Source organism: Eptesicus fuscus, chromosome 14 (genome assembly GCF_027574615.1).
Source record: "Eptesicus fuscus isolate TK198812 chromosome 14, DD_ASM_mEF_20220401, whole genome shotgun sequence".
Taxonomy (NCBI): Eukaryota; Metazoa; Chordata; class Mammalia; order Chiroptera; family Vespertilionidae; genus Eptesicus; species Eptesicus fuscus.
Genome location: NC_072486.1, coordinates 14,128,293 through 14,147,580, shown reverse-complemented (window position 1 = coordinate 14,147,580; position 19,288 = coordinate 14,128,293). Strand labels below are relative to the sequence as shown.

The following is a 19,288-nucleotide window of genomic DNA, read 5'->3' as shown; positions in this document are numbered from 1 at the left end:
GCAGACAGGCAGGTGAGTGGTTAGGAGCCAGCAGTTCCAGATTGTGAGAGGTATGTCTGACTGCCAGTTTAGGCCCGATCGGCAGTAGGACATCCCCCGAGGGGTCCCAGATTGGAGAGGGTGCAGGCTGGGCTAAGGGACACCCCCCTCCCCGTGCATGAATTTCGTGCACCAGACCTCTAGTAATAATATAAAAGTAGACGAGTGGTTTACTAAATACTTCAAATCACATGCAGAATGCAACTCCTTACCATGATGGCAACTGGTCCCTCTTGTCTAAACTGAGCACAACCAGGCACAGGGTCACGTGCTTCCCTGAGCACCCCCTACAGGCCTGCCTCCATGTAGCAGTTGGGGAGCCTTCGGAGTTACTCCTCACCTGCTCCCTGCTGGCTTCCTATCAAACTAAAGTAGAAAAACCCTACATTCCTTCCATAGCTCCCTCTAAAACCTTTCCTTTCCACTCTCTGCTTTTATTTTCTACAGAATAAAAAAAACCAACTTTTGAATCTATGCACAAAGATGTAATCTGTGACATCAATAACAAAGGAGGACAGAGCTGTATAGTTCTTTTTATGCCATTTAAGTTAAATTGGTGTCATCCAAATAAAACTTTTAATTTTAGATAGTTATATATAATTGCATTGTAACAACAGAAAACATATCTATAGAACACACACAAAATCCTATATAATAAAAGGCTAATATGCAAATCGACCAAACGGCAGAGCGACCAGTCGCTATGAAGCGCACTGACCACCAGGTGGCAGACGCTCAACAGAGGAGCTGCCCCCTGGTGGTCAGTGTGCTCCCACAGCGGGAGCGCTGCTCAGCCAGAAGCCGGGCTCATGGCTGGCGAGCACAGTAGCAGTGGCAGGAGCCCCTCCCGCCTCCGCAGCAGCGCTAAGGATGTTTGACTGACGGACATCCCCCAAGGGCTCCCGACTGCGAGAGGGCACAGGCCTGGCCGAGAGACCCCCCCCCCCCGCCCCTCCCCAGTGCACAGATTTCGTGCACCGGGCCTCTAGTAAATAAATAACAAGGAACCAAAACATGTCACTATAAAGAAGTCAACACTGCACAAATATAGGCAATAATGGAGCAAATAAGGGTCAAAAAAACCTTTAAGAGGTATAAAATCAAAACGAAGTTGCAAAAGTTAAGATCTTCCCTATTAATAACCATTTAAATGCAAATAGATTAAAGTCTACAATCAGAAAACAGAGATTGTAAAAATGAATTTAAAAAAACCCACAAGTGGGATCCAGCTGTATGTTCTCTACAAGAGACTTTAGGTCTAAAAATGCAATTAGGCTGAAAGTGAAAGGGTGGGAACGTTCAACACAAACAGGAACCCTGAGCGATGGAGTGACTACACTAGCACAGACGAAGCGCAGGCACGCCTCGGTTCATTGTGCTTCACTTCACTGTGCTTCACAGAGGTCGCATGGTTTACAAATGGAAGGCAAGACCCCCCTTTAGATCGGTGAAAGGGTCAATGCACCGAGAAGGTAACACTATTATAAATACGTAGCACCAAACATCAGAGCTCCAGAACACATGCAGCAAACACTGAGAGCACAGAAAGTGAAACAGATGTTTCTACAACCATAGCTGGAGACTCCGATACCCCACTGTCAATAATGGGTAGAACCACCATTCGGAAGATCAGTAAGGTAACAGAGAAAACGAACAACACGATAAAGCAACCAGAACTACCCGACATATACACTCCACCCAACAACCGAATATACATTTTCCTCAGGAGCACATGGAAAACTCCCCCCAAACAGATCATATATTAGGCCACAAAACGAGTCAGAATTAATTTAAATTATTGGAATCACATCAACTGTCTTTTCCAATCACAATGGAATAAAAACTGGAAATCAATAACAGAAAGAAATCTGAAAATTTCACAAACGTGGAAATTAAACACACTTTTTTAAAAATATATTTCATTGATTTTTTTACAGAGAGGAAGGGAGAGGGATCGAGAGTTAGAAACATCGATGAGAGAGAAACATCGATCAGCTGCCTCCTGCACACCCCCTACTGGGGATGTGCCCGCAACCAAGGCACATGCCCTTGACCGGAATCGAACCTGGGACCCTTCAGTCTGCAGGCCGACGCTCTATCCACTGAGCCAAACCGGTTCCGGCTTAAACACACTCTTAAACAATGAATGGGTCAAAGAAGAAGTCACAAAGGGAATTAGAAAATACTTTCAAACCAATGAAAACAAAAAATGTACCAAAACAGCAATTCCACTTTTAACTCTACGTCCAAAAGTATTTTGAAAGCAGGGGTTCAAACAGATACTTTATACCAATGTTTATAGCATTTTTCACAGTAACCAAAAGGTGAAAACAGCCCAAATGTCCATGGATGATGAATGGAGAAACAAAATGTGGTATATGCACACATACAATAGATGATTATTCAGCTTTTAAAAAAGAATGGAACTCTGGTATGTTACAACACAAATGAACCCTGACAACATTATGCTAAGTGAAATAAGTCAGGCACAAAAGGACAAATAGTGTATGATTCCAATGCGATAGGATTCCAATACAAGTTACAGGCGGTACCTAGAACAGTCAGATTCATCGAGATAGGAAGTGGAGTGGTGATTATCAGGGGCTGGCGGGGAGAGGGAGAGGAATGGGGAGTTAAGTGTTTAATGGGCACAGAGTTTCAATTTAGGAAAGTTCTAGAGATGGACGGTGGTGATGGTTCCACAACAATATGACTCTATTTAATACCACTAAAGTGTACACTTAAGAAGAGTTAACCTGGTAAATTTTATGTCATGCACATTTTACCAAAGTAAAAAAAGGGCACAAGAAAATAATCACTGTCATTTTTCAAAGAAAAAATATACGTGGGGAGAAATACACAGACGTGCCTGAGCGTGCAGGGCTATCTGAAGGAGTAGCCGAGGAACCAGACTTCGCTTTGGCAGAGGCCCTGAGGGAAGGGAGCCAAACCGCATGGGAAGTGCTGGGTAATTTCCTCTTCCAGAAAGGGCAGCAGACAGGAAACGTGAAGCCAGTGTGGAGATGTCTCTGGATTCTGAGAGACTGATTATCAAATAGCCTTGCCTATTCAAGGCCCAGGAAAAGGCATTCCTCCCCTATACCCGGGAGGAAAGGCATGAGAACGTCTGCATAAAGCTCTGATGGCTTCCAAACTACGACTGACAGCATTCTGTGAAGCAGAAGCCGCTATGTCCGTGGCTATAACTAGAAGGTATCAAAAAGACTGTAATAGTACCAGTCTGTGCTGGGCACCATGCTAAGGGATCCGACGAGGAATGAGTCATATGGGGTAGGGGGAGCCAGACGATCTTTCAACCATTTCACTGTGGTGTGATAAATGTGAACGGGAGGAGTCCAGAAGGGCACCTGACCCAGCTGTGGGGCGGATGGTCAGGAAGACTTCTAGGGGCGGCAAGATCAGGCACACCTACACAGCTCAGAGCCAGACGGGAGGAGAACACGCAGTAGTTTCACAGATGGAAGAAATAGTCACAGGCATATAAAGCACAGCATAGGGAGTATAATCCATAATCTATACTAATAAAAGGGTAATATGCTAATTAGACCGGGTCAACCGGACATCTTCTGGTCGTCCAGTCCTCCTGCCGGACAAAGCCACAGTGGAAGAGGCCGAGGCAGAGGTGGTTAGGGGTGATCAGGCCGGCAGGGGAGCAGTTAGGGGTGATCAGGCTGGCAGGGGAGGGCAGTTAGGGGCAATCAGGCAGGCAGGCAGGTGAGTGGTTAGGAGCCAGTGGTCCCAGATTGCGAGAGGGATGTCCGATGCCCATTTAGGCCCGATCCTGCAACTGGCAGTCGGACATCCCCCGAGGGGTCCCGGATTGGAGAGGGTGCAGGTCGAGCTGAGGGACCGCCCTCCCCACCCCACACTCACATGCACAAATTTCATGCTCCGGGCCTCTAGTATTGCAATAACTCAGTATGGTGCTAGATGGGTACTAGACTTACAAGCGGCGGGGGGGGGGGGGGGGGGGGGCACTTAGTAAGGTATAGAAATGTCTAATCACTATGATGTACACCTGAAACTAATATAATATCGTACATCAACTGTAATTGAAAAATTATGTTTTAAAGGCTGGGGGGCAGTGAGGCCCCCATCTTCCAGAGGAGAGAGAGGGTCCTCGTGCTCAGTGCAGACAGGCGCCGAGCCGATCTGCACAGGGATGAGGGGGGAGGGCCTTCACTGCCCAGCCCTGAGGCCTTTAGACAGGGAGCCTCTTGACACACTTGTGCCCTGCCAGTGGAGACCGTGCAGAACAATCCCTGGGCTGGGGGCCCGTGCGGGCTGCGCACACCACGTGGCTCCTGGCGTTGTGCCCGAGTGCACGTGCACACTCCCTGAGAGTGCGTGCTTCCTCGTTCCTGACTGCAGCCGGGGCAGAGGACCCACTCGGCGCGATGGAGGTCACGCGCACAGCCAGATGCTCTTTTCGGGGAGTTTTTTAAGCTGGGAGTGTGGGAACACAGAAGGAAGCCTGTTGTTGTTGTTTTAAGCCGGGTAAGGGGAGTCCATGTCAGAGGCCCTGGCTGGGAAAGGCTAAGTGAAGTCCCATTGGCTTCAACTACTTTGATTTAAAAAACTCCCCAAGTTAAAAAAAAATGCCTGGGACCCATTGTCAGAGGAGAAAAGAGAGAGGATTCAAAATAAACAATGATGTTTAAATGCACTTTTGTTTTTTTCTTCACTTCCATTTTAAGGCCAACAAAATGAAGGTACTAGACAGTTTGCATTTAACATGTTCCCAGGGATTTCAATATCAACAAAGCCCTCAGAGTCCTGGAGCTTTAAATAAAAAGATCTTGGGGGGATTATCTTTTCTATTTTAGGATTTATTACAGGTGCGATTTCTAAGTTTCATGCTCCCCAAACTGGGGGAGCTCAGGGACAGCTAGAGGGCTTTCCAAACCCCAGGTGGGACAGGGAAGGGGATGTTTTCCTGGAAGAGTCATTTAAAATAGCACATCTGCATTAAAATCAATTAAAATGTCTCATGGAAAAGAATGCAAAACAGGCCTGACTTTTAAACTGCTAAGAACAGAGACTACACTCGATCGTAGCCAAAAGGCCGAGAAGCCATCAGGCATGACTTCTAAAGATAAAGCTGGAGATTGATGAGAAAATCCGCCCAGGCGGGCGAGGCTGCTTACACCTCCAGGCCTCTGGGGCAGGCAGGAACTGGTCCGTTGGTGCAACAGAAAAATTCGAGAAGCCCAGCCCGCTCCAGGATGTCCCGACTGCCATAACTCATGCTTCCACTCACTACACACTTGTAGGGAGCTGTTATAGGGTCAAGCCTCGGACTGACCTGCTGGCAACGTCGCAAACAAGTCCCAGCTTGGAGGGCACAGCCCTCTAAGCATAATTAAGCTTGATCTTGTGACTGCCCCCTAGATCCTTCCTGGGTAGCTAGTGGGCTGTGGGAGGTGCAGCAAGTGCTGCCAAAACAAGTGGAACTTACAAGAACATTGTAAATTACCTTGTTTACCTCTGACTATAAATAAAGCATCAGCTTTGCAGCCTGGATCTGTTCTGTGGCCTCAGCCAGGCACAGAAGATCCACCTAGACCCAGCTTATTCTCTTTGTCTGTCTTTTTCTTCATCCTTCACCGCCCTCCCTCAGGCTCGCAGAACCCTTGGCTGTGCTGGCGGGGCACACAGACAGCCCTACACCATCCTTGTAAAATAGTCAACACGTATCGAACACCTACCTCCTAGATGCCAGGCCCCTCACACATCAGGGTATTGTCATTTGGGCCTGCGGCATGGTTTTGAGTCACAGGCCACTCCCCTGGGGTAAACCCTGGGCCCTCCTAACAGAAGAGGAGGTCTGCCAGCAGGCAGCCGAGGGGAGGGGGGCAGGGGGGAGGGGGGGAGGTGGGGAGGGCTGGGCCCTGGGACAGAAGACCAAATGCCAGAGCTCACTCACAAATGCACGGCCCTCTCCAAGGACACAGGACTCTCCTGAAGGGGGTTTAAAGATGGGGGCTGCCCACACCACTGTGCTGCTGCATGGCAGGTTTGGGGGAACAGCAAAGGGGTTTGTGGGGAGGGATCCCCGACCACACCCAGTCCTGAGGATATTGGCACAACTGGCAGGACGCAAGACACCTGGGAACTTGTAGCCCACACACCTGTCCCCCCCCCCCCCACTCCCCAGGCTGTCCTAAAGCTCAGGCTTCAGAGCTCGCACCCAGGGATGTGGAATGCTCTTCTGTAAATGTTTCCAGTGCAACACGCGACCTGAAAAGTGCACATGTCTGGTGACGTTTTCCAAACCGCACCCGCCCATTACAACCAGCACTTCATATCGGGAAACCTACCTACTTGACTTTAGATGTCCAGTCTTCAGGAATGCTACCTCGGAGATGACGCGTAGTTCAAATAAGCAGGACCAAAGCAGGCACCTCCTTTAAAACAGGGATTCACTGCCCCCCAGGAGAGCAGCTGGGCACAGGGTCCCCGCCTTCCACTGCCACAACCAACCGCCCAAATCCCAGGACCGTCCCGTCCACAGGCATTCCCACGAGGCATCCACTAGCATTCATGGATCTTTGTGTGTGTGTGGGGGGGGGGGGGGGGGGGGGGTCCAGGCAGACCTGAAGGTGGTAAAGAACACACCTCTACTGCTGTCCCCTTCCCCCAAAGACGCACATTCCAATAGGTATTCTAAGTTCAGGAAGAAAAAGCCACTGTTTCGGTCCAGTGGTCATGAGCCCAGGTTCCAACCTGAGCAAAAACTGCTTCCTCTCAGCTGATACAACACAACAAAAAGAGAAATGCCTTAAGAAAACAATGTGTGATTTCGATGGGAGGTTCCCCCATCGAAAATCAGGCCCCTTTCCTTTTATGAGATAGTAAGCACATGGCAAAGAGCAATAATTAAGAACAGTGTGGACGCCAATACAAGGAATAAGGTATGTACTAGTATGTGCATATACCCCAAGACACTTCCTGTAAAATTCCTTTAGTAATAAAAAAAAAAAGTGTTTCAGCAACAGAAAATTAACACATGGAACACACATCTACTCAATGAAATACTGCAGTCATTAAACATGAAAGCTATCAAGAACTCCAAGCTACTGAGAAAAATAGTATTGAAGGCACTGAAGAAAGAATTCAAACAGCAGTCGTACGATAAAAGCTATGCAAAACCGGTGACGGGACAAAGCCACTGGGTGGAAAAATCACTAGAAAATGACACCCAGACAGTGGGTAGGTAGAGCAGTAGCTCAATGTTTATTTTCATTTCGGCTTCTCTTAACATGACACTTCTTTTTGAAGAAATATATATTTTATTGATTTTTTTTTACAGAGAGGAAAGGAGAGGGATAGGGGTTAGAAACATTGATAAGAGAGAAACATCGATCAGCTGCCTCCTGCACACCCCCTACAGGGGATGTGCCCGCAACCAAGGTACATGCGCTTGACAGGAATCGAACCTGGGACCCTTCAGTCTGCAGGCCGACGCTCCATCCACCGAGCCAAACCGGCTAGGGCTTAACATGCCGTTTCTTACACAATACAAAAATCACGTGAAAATCACTGTCACGTACAAGCTTGGTGGGCCTTATTCCTATCCTGAAGCTGACATGTGCAGACATCATCCAAGGAAGCCTGTGCAAAGCGTAAGACCAGCTCCTCCCGTGAAGACCCAGCCCTCCCGGTTGGAAGGAGGAGAGAAGGTAAATCATGAGGAAAAACAGAAGTGCTCACACCCCTCATATTTAAATAGCACCGCCTACGTGGCATGCCCCTGGCCATCTCAGTGGCACTATGTTGGGCAAGGACCTCTAGCCTCATAAAATTATTTCCGTGAAAATCTGGTAACCTGACCACGTCTGTGCTTCCAATGGCAAGAGTCAGGCAATGGCCCTGGGAACTGAATCCGCTCCTTCCCTGCTGGTTGCCTGAAGCTAATTGCTCAATTTCACCCTATCTTTAAAATGCAGATAATGCTACCCACTTCAGAGAATTACAGTGAGGATTAATTCTGATAACTTTAAGTACCTAGCACAGCCTGACTTTTAAAAGGAAGTGATCGTTTCCTAGGGTGGGGGTGGAGGGGGAAGGTTGGGAAGAAATGGCTCTTTTTCTTAAAATATGTATATTTTTATTGATTTCAGAGAGGAAGGAAGAGGAGAGAGAGAGATAGAAACACCAATAATGAGAGAGAATCATTGATTGGCTGCCTCCTGCACACCCCACACTGGGGATCGAGCCTGCAACACAGGCTTGTGCCCTGACAGGGAATCCAACTGTGACCTCCTGGTCCCATTGGTCCATGCTCAACCACTGAGCCACGCCCGGCTGTGCGGAAGGATGGCTCTTAACACCTCCCGCTCCCCAAACCAAAGGCCACCTAGGTCCCCACGGCACAGAGCAGAAGCCAGCTGGGTCCTGGCAAAGGCAGAAAAGGCAGGAGTCTTCCTGTCTTCCAGCATAACTCACACCACCTAGCACACAGCTGGTGCTTAAAGAACACCTGATAACAGACTAACCCAGGCGGGGAGCCCTCAGTCACCAGCTGATGACTGTGGGGTGTGGGGGGGGGGGCCACAGGCAGAAAACATCATCGATTTGAACTCAAACTCTGCCTCCAGGACATATGTTTGCAGTGCAGGGAGGGCACCGACTTTCACTGTGGAAGACAAACTTTCCTGTGTGTTAACTTCAGCTCTATTTACCAAATATGCCTCTGCATGGTACTATTTTAAAACACTCAGAAACCACTGCTTTTCATAAACAAAAAGGGGGGGAAAAGGCCCCACTATTATTTTCTTATCTCTACCCATCCCCTAGTAGCCTAAAACAATTCCACTTTGGTCAATACAGCTAGAATGAGTCTTCACAAAGCAAAACTGCATCCCGGAGGTTAAGAATTCTAAACCGTAACTCAGATTGTGCGGATGGGTCAAGAACTCTCAACAGCAGTTTAAAATGAACATGCCCGGACTATTCTATTCAAATGGCTTTATTGATCTTTTAACTTAGTGTAAGATGAATAGATGTGTTAAAGTCACCTAATTATGTCATGGCTCTCTGTCCTGTATACCGGACCAAGGCAGAACTGCTGTTCTCTGAGGTTTCTCCCGATCACTAAAAATTCAGCTCTTAAATTGATGAGTCAGTTGTTTATCAAAACAACCACCAGTGGCCTTTTAAATACGGAACTCAAAAAGTGGCTAATCATTGCGCTGTCCTTCCAAGATGACACACACCCCCCTCCCGCCACCATGACCTTCTGGGGCAGTGGTTCTCAACCTTTTTATTTTTATTTATTTTTTAAAAAAATATTTTTATTGATTTTTTACAGAGAGGAAGGGAGAGGGATCGAGAGTTAGAAACATCGATGAGAGAGACACATCAATCAGCTGCCTCCTGCACGCCCCCCACTGGGCATGTGCCTGCAACCAAGGTACATGCCCCTGACCGGAATCGAATCTGGGACCCTCCAGTCCACAGGCCGACGCTTTATCCACTGAGCCAAATGGGTTAGGGCGGTTCTCAACCTTCCTAATGCCGCGACCCTTTAATACAGTTCCTCATGTTGTGGTGACCCGCAACCATAAAATTATTTTCGTTGCTACTTCATAACTGTAATTTTGCTACTGTTAATGAATCGTAATGTAAATATCTGTGTTTTCCGATGGTCTTAGGCGACCCTGCTAGCGGTTCTCAGCAAAACAGATATTTACATTACGACCCACAGGTTGAGAACCGCTAGCAGGGTCGCCTAAGACCATTGGAAAACACAGATATTTACATTACGATTCATTAACAGTAGCAAAATTACAGTTATGAAGTAGCAACGAAAATAATTTTATGGTTGCGGGTCACCACAACATGAGGAACTGTATTAAAGGGTCGCGGCATTAGGAAGGTTGAGAACCACTGTAATCTGGGGCTTGGGGCACAAATTTTAAGCTGGGTACAAACTTTGTAGCTATGAGGTCAATACCCAGAAAAATTCCCCTTTACCCCTCCTTTACCCCTGCAACAGCATGCCTATTCATGAGAACATTGAGCATCATTTCCTTCTCTCAGGGACCAAACTGCACCCTGAAGCTAGAAGAGAGTTAAAAGACAGCGCGGGCATTCAGGACCTCCCAGTCTCTCTGCCAGGAAGCTGAGGCCGGCTCATCCTCAGCTCCTGTGAGCTGCACTGCTGAGCGCTCTCAGTACGGGACCACCTGCTGGGTATTGTTCCTGTCATTCAATATGAAACCACAAAGACACAGTGACCAGCCCAACAAGGACTCAGCCCACGGGAGGTGTGATCACTGTCAGAGAACATCAACTCCAACACGCTGCTGAGGTTTCAAAAGAAAAAAAGGAGAAAAAAAAAAAAAGCGGGTGTGGCTCAGCGTTTTTTGAGTGTCTACCCAGGAACCAAGAGGTCTCTGGTTGGATTCCTGGTCAGGACACATGCCCAGGTTCTGGGCTCCATCCCCAGTAGGGGGCGTGCAGGATGCAGCCAACGATGATGTTCCTCTCTCATTGATATTTCTCTTCCTCTCTCTCTCAACATCAATAAAACATAGTTCCTAAAACAGAGTCTAGAGAGGAATTCAGGGTGTACATGAGTCCCTTCTCCTCTCCTCCCTGCCTAGTTCCCTCTACTCAGAGCACGAGGCCTAGGCTGCCTTGCCGAACCCCTTCCACCTCTGAGCTTTGCAGGGGATGGAAATTTTATTTACTGTTTGTGGGAGATTAACCCACTGCACACTGAGCTGAGACTCAGCTCAGCAACACGCTTCAGGCAGTGCCCCACACTGCTATATTCGTAGGGCTGGGCACAGGGTGCCACCACAGGGCTTTAACACCTCGCTGCTCCTGACATGCTCATGAAGTGCCCTTATCTGCAGCGGATCTTTCATAACCCGCAGAACCATTCTCCTCTCATTTAAACTAGGGAGGCTATCATCTGCTCGCATGTAAATGATGAACAGGAACACTTCCACTGGAAAAAATCACCACCCAAATCTTAACGTGTACTGCCAGGTAGGAGACGGTTAGTAAAGAAAGAAACAAAACATCTGATCACCTTACACTTAGTAATTTGCCCTAATTGACGCATAAGGTGTCGGAAAGCATTTGTTGGATTACCCCCACGTGGTAACAGCTTAACATTTTAGAGCTACCGAAATTTAGCCTCATAACAGGAAAATGTTCCCTTCCTATACATTTTGGGACATCCTGAACTTCCTAAGCATGAACTATGGGAGTGAGTCCATCAGAGAAAACTGGCTTCAGGCAGGAGTGATACATTATCAAGATACAGTTACTGGTGACGTTCACCAGGGGCTCGTTTTTAAATCTTGGGAGACACCTGAGCCTCCTAGAAGCACAGGATCCGGCGTCCTCAAACTACGGCCCGCGGGCCACATGTGGGTGTTTTTGCCGTTTTGTTTTTTACTTCAAAATAAGATATGTGCAGTGTGCATAGGAATTTGCTCATAGTTTTTTTTTTTTAAGTATCGTCCGGCCCTCCAGCGGTCTGAGGGACAGTGAACTGGCCCCCTGTTTAAAAAATTTGAGGACCCCTGAATTAGATGGTAAAGTGCAACGGCAAAAAAATAATAATAATAATAATTTTTTTTTTAATCTAACCCTGATTCAGTCCTTCTTAACCTCGAGTTACTGTTTGTTTTCCTTGCTTTTCCTACCTCCCTCACTGGAGAAATTTTAAACTATTACTCGTTCTTATCAACATCCACAACAGATCTCTCCCAAGCGTTCCCTTTAGGAAACCTTCCAGAGAGGACTGCACAGCCAAACTGCCCATTGTTTTCATTTGCCGCAGGACTTGGGCAGGTGACAGGGGCGTGGGCCCTGGGCGCCGGCTCCTTGGCTCCCAGCTCCCAGGCCCAGCACGCAGGTGCAGAAAGAAGGGAACACCAGTCCCAGGGGGTAAGGTGTGGAAGCCCTGAGTCAGAGGCGCTCACAAAAAGCCAGAAAAAACCCCAACACTTCATACAAAGTATCTTGGGCTCTCGCAAGCTGCTTCCTTCCCTTTCTAAAAGTTTTATTTTTAGTTCATTTGAAAAACAAAAGTGTTTATTGCTTACCTCTGGGAGGGAAAAACACATTCACTACTAGAAAGTAGAGGAGGGCTCTTTTTAAAAGTAAGAAGGAACACTGCAGCCTCGTTCCCATTGCCAGCACCCACTGAGACGTGAGGGTGGCTTACTCTCAGGTGCTGGTTAATGAGATTTTTAAGAGCTACTTCAGACCCTGACGCGTTCATTGGGGTCGTGCCGTGTATACGGTTTGGGATCTTGGGGCTTTTTGTTTTTTTAATTTGGCCTAATGACGTCGCCATCCCCACTCCTCCCCAAAGTGGTTACAAATTCCTTGAGAACATTCACCAAAGTTCTAGAACAAACACAAGAGCAATTCCTTTTGCTTAAACGCCATTATCCAGGTTGAACTGGCCTGACCCTCAACTGTTTTTCAGAAAGATGACGCTTTTCTTAAACTTCCTTCTGTCTGTGCCAATTCCGAGAGAAAGTGGGGCGGGGGGGCGCGCACCAGAAAAGCTCCCCACTCCCAGCCCCGGTTCCACGAGCGCAGCCCACGCCGCGCGCTGCGCCTCTGCAGCCTCCCCTCGAAGTGCCTGCAGTCCTGGGGCTCGCAGCCGCCGCGGCGGGCCTGCGACCCTGGGCACCGACCCGGGCCGGAGGTCACAGCCCGAGCGCGGAGGCCCCCCGCCCCTCCAGCCCGGCGGGCACCGCCGCCACCCACCGCGCGCACCTGGGAGGCACGCCCACTCCGGGGTTCGCGGGACCCGGCGCGCCCGGGCCACAGCTCGGCGGCCGAGGGCCACGTTTCCCACCCCGGGCAGAGCCGGGCCGGGCGCTAAGGGAAGGCGGGCCGCGGGGGCGCTGGGGCTGCGGCGAGCGGCCGGACCCTCACCTGAGAGCGAGTCGCCAGCTCCATGCTTCCACCCGGGCTCCAGCTTCCTCCGCGCACGCCGCCCGGGAGCCTGCCTCCCCGCTGGCCAGCGCACGGCGAACGCCCGCGGCCGCGCAGCGCCCGAAGCTCCGGCCGCCCGGGGAGGGGCGCACTCGGCGCCGGGACAGGGGGGAGCGCGCGGCGCCGCCCGGTTGGCGCCGCCGCCCAGGGCCGCGAGGCTTCGGCCCCAGATCCAAACTTCGCGACCAGGGACCTTCGCTTCGCTGGCGGCGCGAGAGGGGGGCTGCAGATGGGCGCGGCCTGGGGCGGCTACCAGTAGGGGGGTGCCGGGCTCCCCCCTGCAGCAGAGGGAGGGAGTGGAGCCGTCCGGCCGGATTTCGCGCGGGAGAAATGAAAGGGGGCAGTCCCGGGGCAGCCTCCAGCTGGCACGCTGGGCTTGGCTTTGCGCGCGGGATGTTTGCAGGGTTTATTGCTGGCGTCTGCTGCAGTCGGTGGGTGTCTCCAGGGCCGCCTCAGAACTTGTCTGGTTTTGTTGTTTTCAAAGGGGCGTTTTGTGCCGCCTTCCAAAAAACATTGAGCCAGAGTTCCCTTTGCAAAAAGTTGCAAACTCCACTGGAACTTTAGATGGCCTTTGCTACCCATTGTAGGCCTCCAGCGCCGCTAGGCAGAGTTCTCCAGCGATCAGGAATGCTGATTAACTTAACCAATATTGGCTGGGCACCTACTATGTGCCAGGCCGTGTGTTATGCAATGTTTTTATTCACATGGTTGAACAAAAAAAACAGGTCCTTACTGTGTTGGAGATTACAGTCAGGGAACCAGCCACCTACAAGATATAAACGTAATAGTGATGCAAATAAGGGTAATAATAATGTAGTTAGTAACCGTTTTGATTAATAATTTAACAATGAATTCAAATAATGCCATTAATCAATAATGGTGATAACGAGTTCAATAACAATGATGCAAATAAATGTAAGTTTGGAGCTCTGATAGGTGGTGAAAAGTAAGGGGACTTCACTTAGCACCGGGCAGGGAAGACTCCTGGAGTTCGGATATGAAGAGTGAAGAATTCAGTGGGTGGAAATTGTGGAAGTCTTGAAGTAGGTTCTGCAGAGGGAGGGCGGTAGAAGTCCTGAAAGTGTGGCAGGTTTGCCGGCCAGATTGAAAGCCTTTTTAGGCCTGTGAACATGAGCTCATGACATAGAGGCACTCTCTGTCTGCGTGAGACCTTCTGCAGGCCTTCTTGGCTGCTTGGGATCTGAGCATTTTCATCTTTTCCTTTTTGAAGGAGTGAATGAACTTGGTCAAACTTTTACTCAAGCTTAAGGAGAAAATATCTGGGAACTGCCTTCTTCCTTCTTTCCTTGGTTCTGCAAACAGGTGCCCTCCATGCCCCAGACCCTCTAAGTAGTAAGATAGTCAAACACTGATTTAAGAAAATGCTTTGTTTTCTTTTTATTGGATAATGTAAGCTATTGATTATAACCACTTTCAGTTTTACTATGCTTTAGAGTCTTCCTCCACATATACAGTTTCTCCTTGAATTCCCCCAACATTCCTCCAGATTCTTATTATCCACACATTTTTAAAATAAGGAAACAGAATGGAGGAAGAAAGACACCTGCCACCCTGCTGTAAGTGACAGCTGCAGGTTGCCAAACTGGAAACCATTCCTTGTGCCTGCAGACTCAACCTTCCCACCATTGTTCTTAACTTTTTCCCTGTTGGTTGCCAGGAAGCTCAGAGCATAATTTATTCAATCAAAACTTTTTAATTTTTTTTGGGGGGGGGTATAATTGATGAACCAGTGATCTTATTTTTATTTATTTCTGCTCTTTGTAGGTTTCATCAAATCCCTTTTGGAATTTGAAGGAGGTCACATTTTGTAAAGCACTTGAAGTAACCAGCTTCATACTTGGAAACCTGTAGCTGCTGAGCCTGTAGCTGCTGGGCCTTAGAAATGTGCTGTAGCCAGTCCTACGTCTTCCAGTGGCAACCTGGAAACTTTCTTGCTTTGCCTGGCAAAGCCCATGAACTTGAATGGTACGTAGGAACTGATTCTATAATGCTGTGTTTTGTTTCCAAATTTGGGTTCCCTCTGTTTAGGGAAATCCCTTTGGACCCAGGGCATTTTAATATCCTGTGATAACACTCCCTCCTCAGGTTACTGATGTGATGAATAAGATGTGCGCATTGAGTTTCAGCATGGCACAGCAAGAGTGACTGTCCCTCCCAGAAGCAATGGTATTCATGTTGCAACAGAGGAACAGCAGACATAATGTTTGCAAAATGCTTTTAAGACGTCTCTGTCTAGAAACCTATGCTTGCTTCCTTTATAAAATGACATAAAAATAGCTGTGACTGGACGTCAGCCCCAGCCCACAATGTGTGCTCTGTAAAAGGAACCCCAGTATCTCTTCTCTACTCTGTTGGGTGGCTCTGCCCTCCCCACAGAGCTTAGCTGTGGGCAGACTGCTCAGTCTGTCCTTCGTAACAGTGAGTTGCGCCAGTTTGGTGTTCCAGACCACCCAGCGAAGACTCCCCCGGTGCCAGAGAGCTGGAAGCATTGTGGGTAATACCTGTTTAGCAGTGTACACGATCATGAATAAATCAAGGACAGTTAAGCAAGCTAACATCCCTGGTTGTTCTCTATCTCCTGGTTCCTTGAGACTGCCATGTCACTGTGATTAGATAAAAACCTGTCCTAGGAAGGGAAGGCATCCCTAAATTTGAAACACTTGAGAGAGAATTTTTCCAAGTTGTTGCAAAATGAAAGATCTAGAATTGAGTCTCTTGCAGCAGAATTCTCTAACAGTGACTGGGTGCCTTTCTGGAAAGTTCTTATCACAACCTGGTATTCCATCTTCCTGACTTTGCACGCAAAGATACTACCGTCACAGCCGTGCAACGTTCTCATGATAACCACTCGAATGGCTATGGAGAAAAGGACCCCAACAACCAAACGTCGATGCCTTCCTAGCTACGGGGTAAGAAAGGCACACGTCGTAATAAAGCTGTCACGCCCGTGGTTCTACCAAAAAGTCAGTAGCAACAGTGGCATCGATAATGGCAGCTGCTTGCGGAGCACTGGCCGTGCACCAGGCCCTGGGCTGGGTTTATCGCTGCATGTGTCTCTCATTTCATCCTTCGGCGGTGACAGTGACCCATCTGCTCCCGGAAAACAGTGCTGTGAACATAAGTGAAACAGTATTTCCAAAGTATTTGGAATTTCTGAGGGCTGCTATGTAAACTCTACGTGTGGTTAATGCAACCCATATTCCATAGGTTTTTGCAAAATATGTAATTAATATAGACTTTGCATATAAAATAGGATTCTAACCAGGCACTGACAACAAATGGATAGAAATTAGAAGGGATTATCCAATAATTCTAGCCTCTCTAAAAACATGTATATAGGATGGGGCAAAAGTGGGTTTCCAGATCTGAGTATGCAAAACACAGTTTATTCTTATATTATTATTTATGAATTCTTGTATTATTTTCCATACGAACAGTTGTAAAAGCACTTTTGTCCCACCCTGTATTACAAAAGAAAATGATAAGGATCCATTTCTAATTTGTGGTACCAGCAAAAGTACTGTGGTACATAGTTTTTAAAGAACTGAAATTTTTCATAATGAATTATATAGGTAGCATTTTTTAAAAACTAGTCTTTAAAATATCAACATAGAGTTCAGACTATATCTATAAAAATAACTTTTAAATTACTTCTTAAATGACAGAAAGTCATAAGACATTTCATTAGAATATTTTTAAAGCAGGGTTGATTTTCAAATTTTGTCAAAACTAAGATAACTCTAGTGTTCAGAAAAGAATTTCAAAGTATCTATATTCATTACAATATTATTAAGGAAACATAACTGCTTTACCTATGGTCAGGAATCTCTATTATTTGCTAACTCTAATTATTTGGCAAGCATTAGAGAACTGTGGGTCACACAATGGGAAATTTGGAATCAGAAATGTAAAACTTCTCTAAATAGTTGGCTCTACAAATATTTTGCATTACTACTATACACTGAGTGGCCAGATTATTATGATCTCTGAACACATAATAATCTGGCCACTCAGTGTGTGTGTGTGTGTGTGTGTGTGTGTGTGTGTGTGTATTAGAGGCCCGGTGCATGAATTCGTGCATGGGTGGGGTCCAGCCAGCCTGGCCAGGGGGAGGGGACATGGCAGTTGGTCGGCCTGCCTGCTGGTCTAACTCCTGGTCGAGGGGACAATTTGCATATTTGCCTTTTATTATATAGGATATACACTGAGTGGCCAGATTATTATGCGTTCAGAGATCATAATAATCTGGCCACTCAGTGTATATGGTGAGGGGAAACCCACAACTTTCCAGATTTTGTGGAATTTCCAAAGTTATTACAGATTTATCCTTTTGTACTGGGAATAATTGAGTTTTATATGCTAGTGGTAATGCTGGATCATACTTTCAATAGAAAAATCCACAGCCTTGAGGCAGTTATGGGGTCGTTGATTTTAAGCCTCCAGATGATTCTAATGAGCAGGTATGTTTGCGAACCATTACTCTAGTTTAGCTCAGTGGTTTGCAAAGTGGGTCTTAAGACCAGCAGCAGCGGCAGCAAACCTGAGCTCTGATAAAGTCACTTTCATGGGCCGCACCCCAGACTTATTTAATTGGAAACTCGGGGTGGAACCCAGCAGTCTGGGTTTTAACACCATTCTGGTGTTTCTGATCCTGGCTTAAAGAACCACGGTGGTTGTAATCCAAGGTTGATTGCTCACCAGTGGGGTGACTTTGGCACTAACCACTGGACTTCATTTTTCTCATCTGTAAGATGTAGATACTACAAACCTGCTCAATCCATGCAATAGTATTCCTACCAAAAACGAATATGTAGTATCCGATGTGATTGTAACTTATTAAGCCTGGGGTGGTGGACACTTGTAATGAGTACGAACAGTGATAATCCTCCTGTTTATTGAACACTGACCATGTTCCAGAAGCTGTCTAGGCATTGTTTCTCCCAGTCTCCACCACAAACGCGTGATGTGCATAATACTGTCTGCGTTATTCAGATGAGGAAGCTGAGGCTTTGGGGCTTTAAGAAACTTGCTCACAGCGACCCAGCAGAGCCAAACGAGAACCAAGATGGGTTCTACTACAAAGCTAAAGCTATGCTCTCACCTGTTTGTCTTTATTCAGATGGCTTGGGGGGCGGGGAGTAAATTCAATTTTTAATTTGAAAAAAAATGGGTACTAGGTTCTTTATGTACCATCGTCCCAACTTACTTAATGTGTCTAGGATTCTGAGTCTTCTCCCCGTTTGTTTGTGAAAGTAACTATTTTTCCATTTGTAGGCCACTTTTAGCAGGTGTTCCTCCATTCATTTAAAGAGTCTCTTCCCCACCCCCACCTCCCACCCCCCTGTCTCTCTCTTCCTAAATCTACATGTGGTCTAGACTGTAATGTGGCTAAATTGTCCCAGATGGTTACTCTCCTGTCTTTAACAGCGTTCAGCTCTGACCTACTTATCATGTCTGGATACTTTTATAGCTTTGGAGTCCAAATGAGCTCCTGACCTTGCTAACTGTGTAGCCCAGCCCCAGGAAATCTCTGACAACATAAAACTCAAGGTCTAATCTTAAGACTATGTAATGAAACCCATAACCATAAATTCCAAGTTGGGCTCAGGAAACCGAGTGCGACAAGACTTGGGCACTTCCGACCGTTATTTCCCAAGCGAATCCTATCTGGAGGTGAAATATGGACAAGAAAGCCTCCGCTCTGCAGGCGTGTTAAATATGGCTTGTTACAGAATGTCATCTTGCAAGCACAGCCTCTGCGCACTCCGCTTACACACAGGAGGTGGGCTGTTTCAATCAGACACGGACCAAGTACATGGAAATGCTGTATCTTGAGTCTTTCTGTTTTTTGTGTTTTTTTTTAAGAAAAGCAATGTGTCAGCTCCCCTGCCTCTTCCCTACAAATGCTCCCACTCCACCTTTCTCTCCCCCAAACACTTTAAAACTGTCAGGCATTTTATATACCAGACCTCGCCGTCAGTTCTCCGCGGGGCTAAGGAAAGGCTGGGAGGATTTCCTAGGCAAGGTGGCATCGCTTTGGCAATTCTTCAGGACATGTAGGACCTAGACAGAACCTATTACACTTGAAACCTGAAACATGCTTCCCAAACTAGGAAGAAAAGCAAAGTAACCAAACAAAAACCATCATCAGCATCACCATCCATGGAGTTTTCCCTTTTCGGAAACTGCCTGTTGATGGTGAGCGTCTGGGGCGGTACTCCCAGCCTGAAGA

At 47.4% G+C, this 19,288-nt stretch overlaps 1 protein-coding gene and 1 non-coding gene across 4 annotated transcripts in view; both read right to left on the bottom strand.

The window, feature by feature from the left end:
• Nucleotides 1–13,370, bottom strand: part of CDCA7L (cell division cycle associated 7 like) — a 34,214-nt gene extending 20,844 nt beyond the window's left edge. For all 3 annotated transcript variants that reach the window (XM_008148225.3, XM_054726108.1, XM_028155887.2), the window contains exon 1: nt 12,976–13,370. In XM_008148225.3, coding sequence (XP_008146447.3) covers nt 12,976–12,999 — 24 coding nt within the window. In that variant the 5' untranslated portion in view covers nt 13,000–13,370. The remainder of the gene's footprint in view (nt 1–12,975) is intronic.
• LOC114234996 (U2 spliceosomal RNA) lies at nt 4,950–5,137 on the bottom strand. The gene has a single exon (XR_003621183.2). It is a non-coding gene; the product is annotated as a U2 spliceosomal RNA (small nuclear RNA).
• Nucleotides 13,371–19,288: the final 5,918 nt, after the last annotated feature.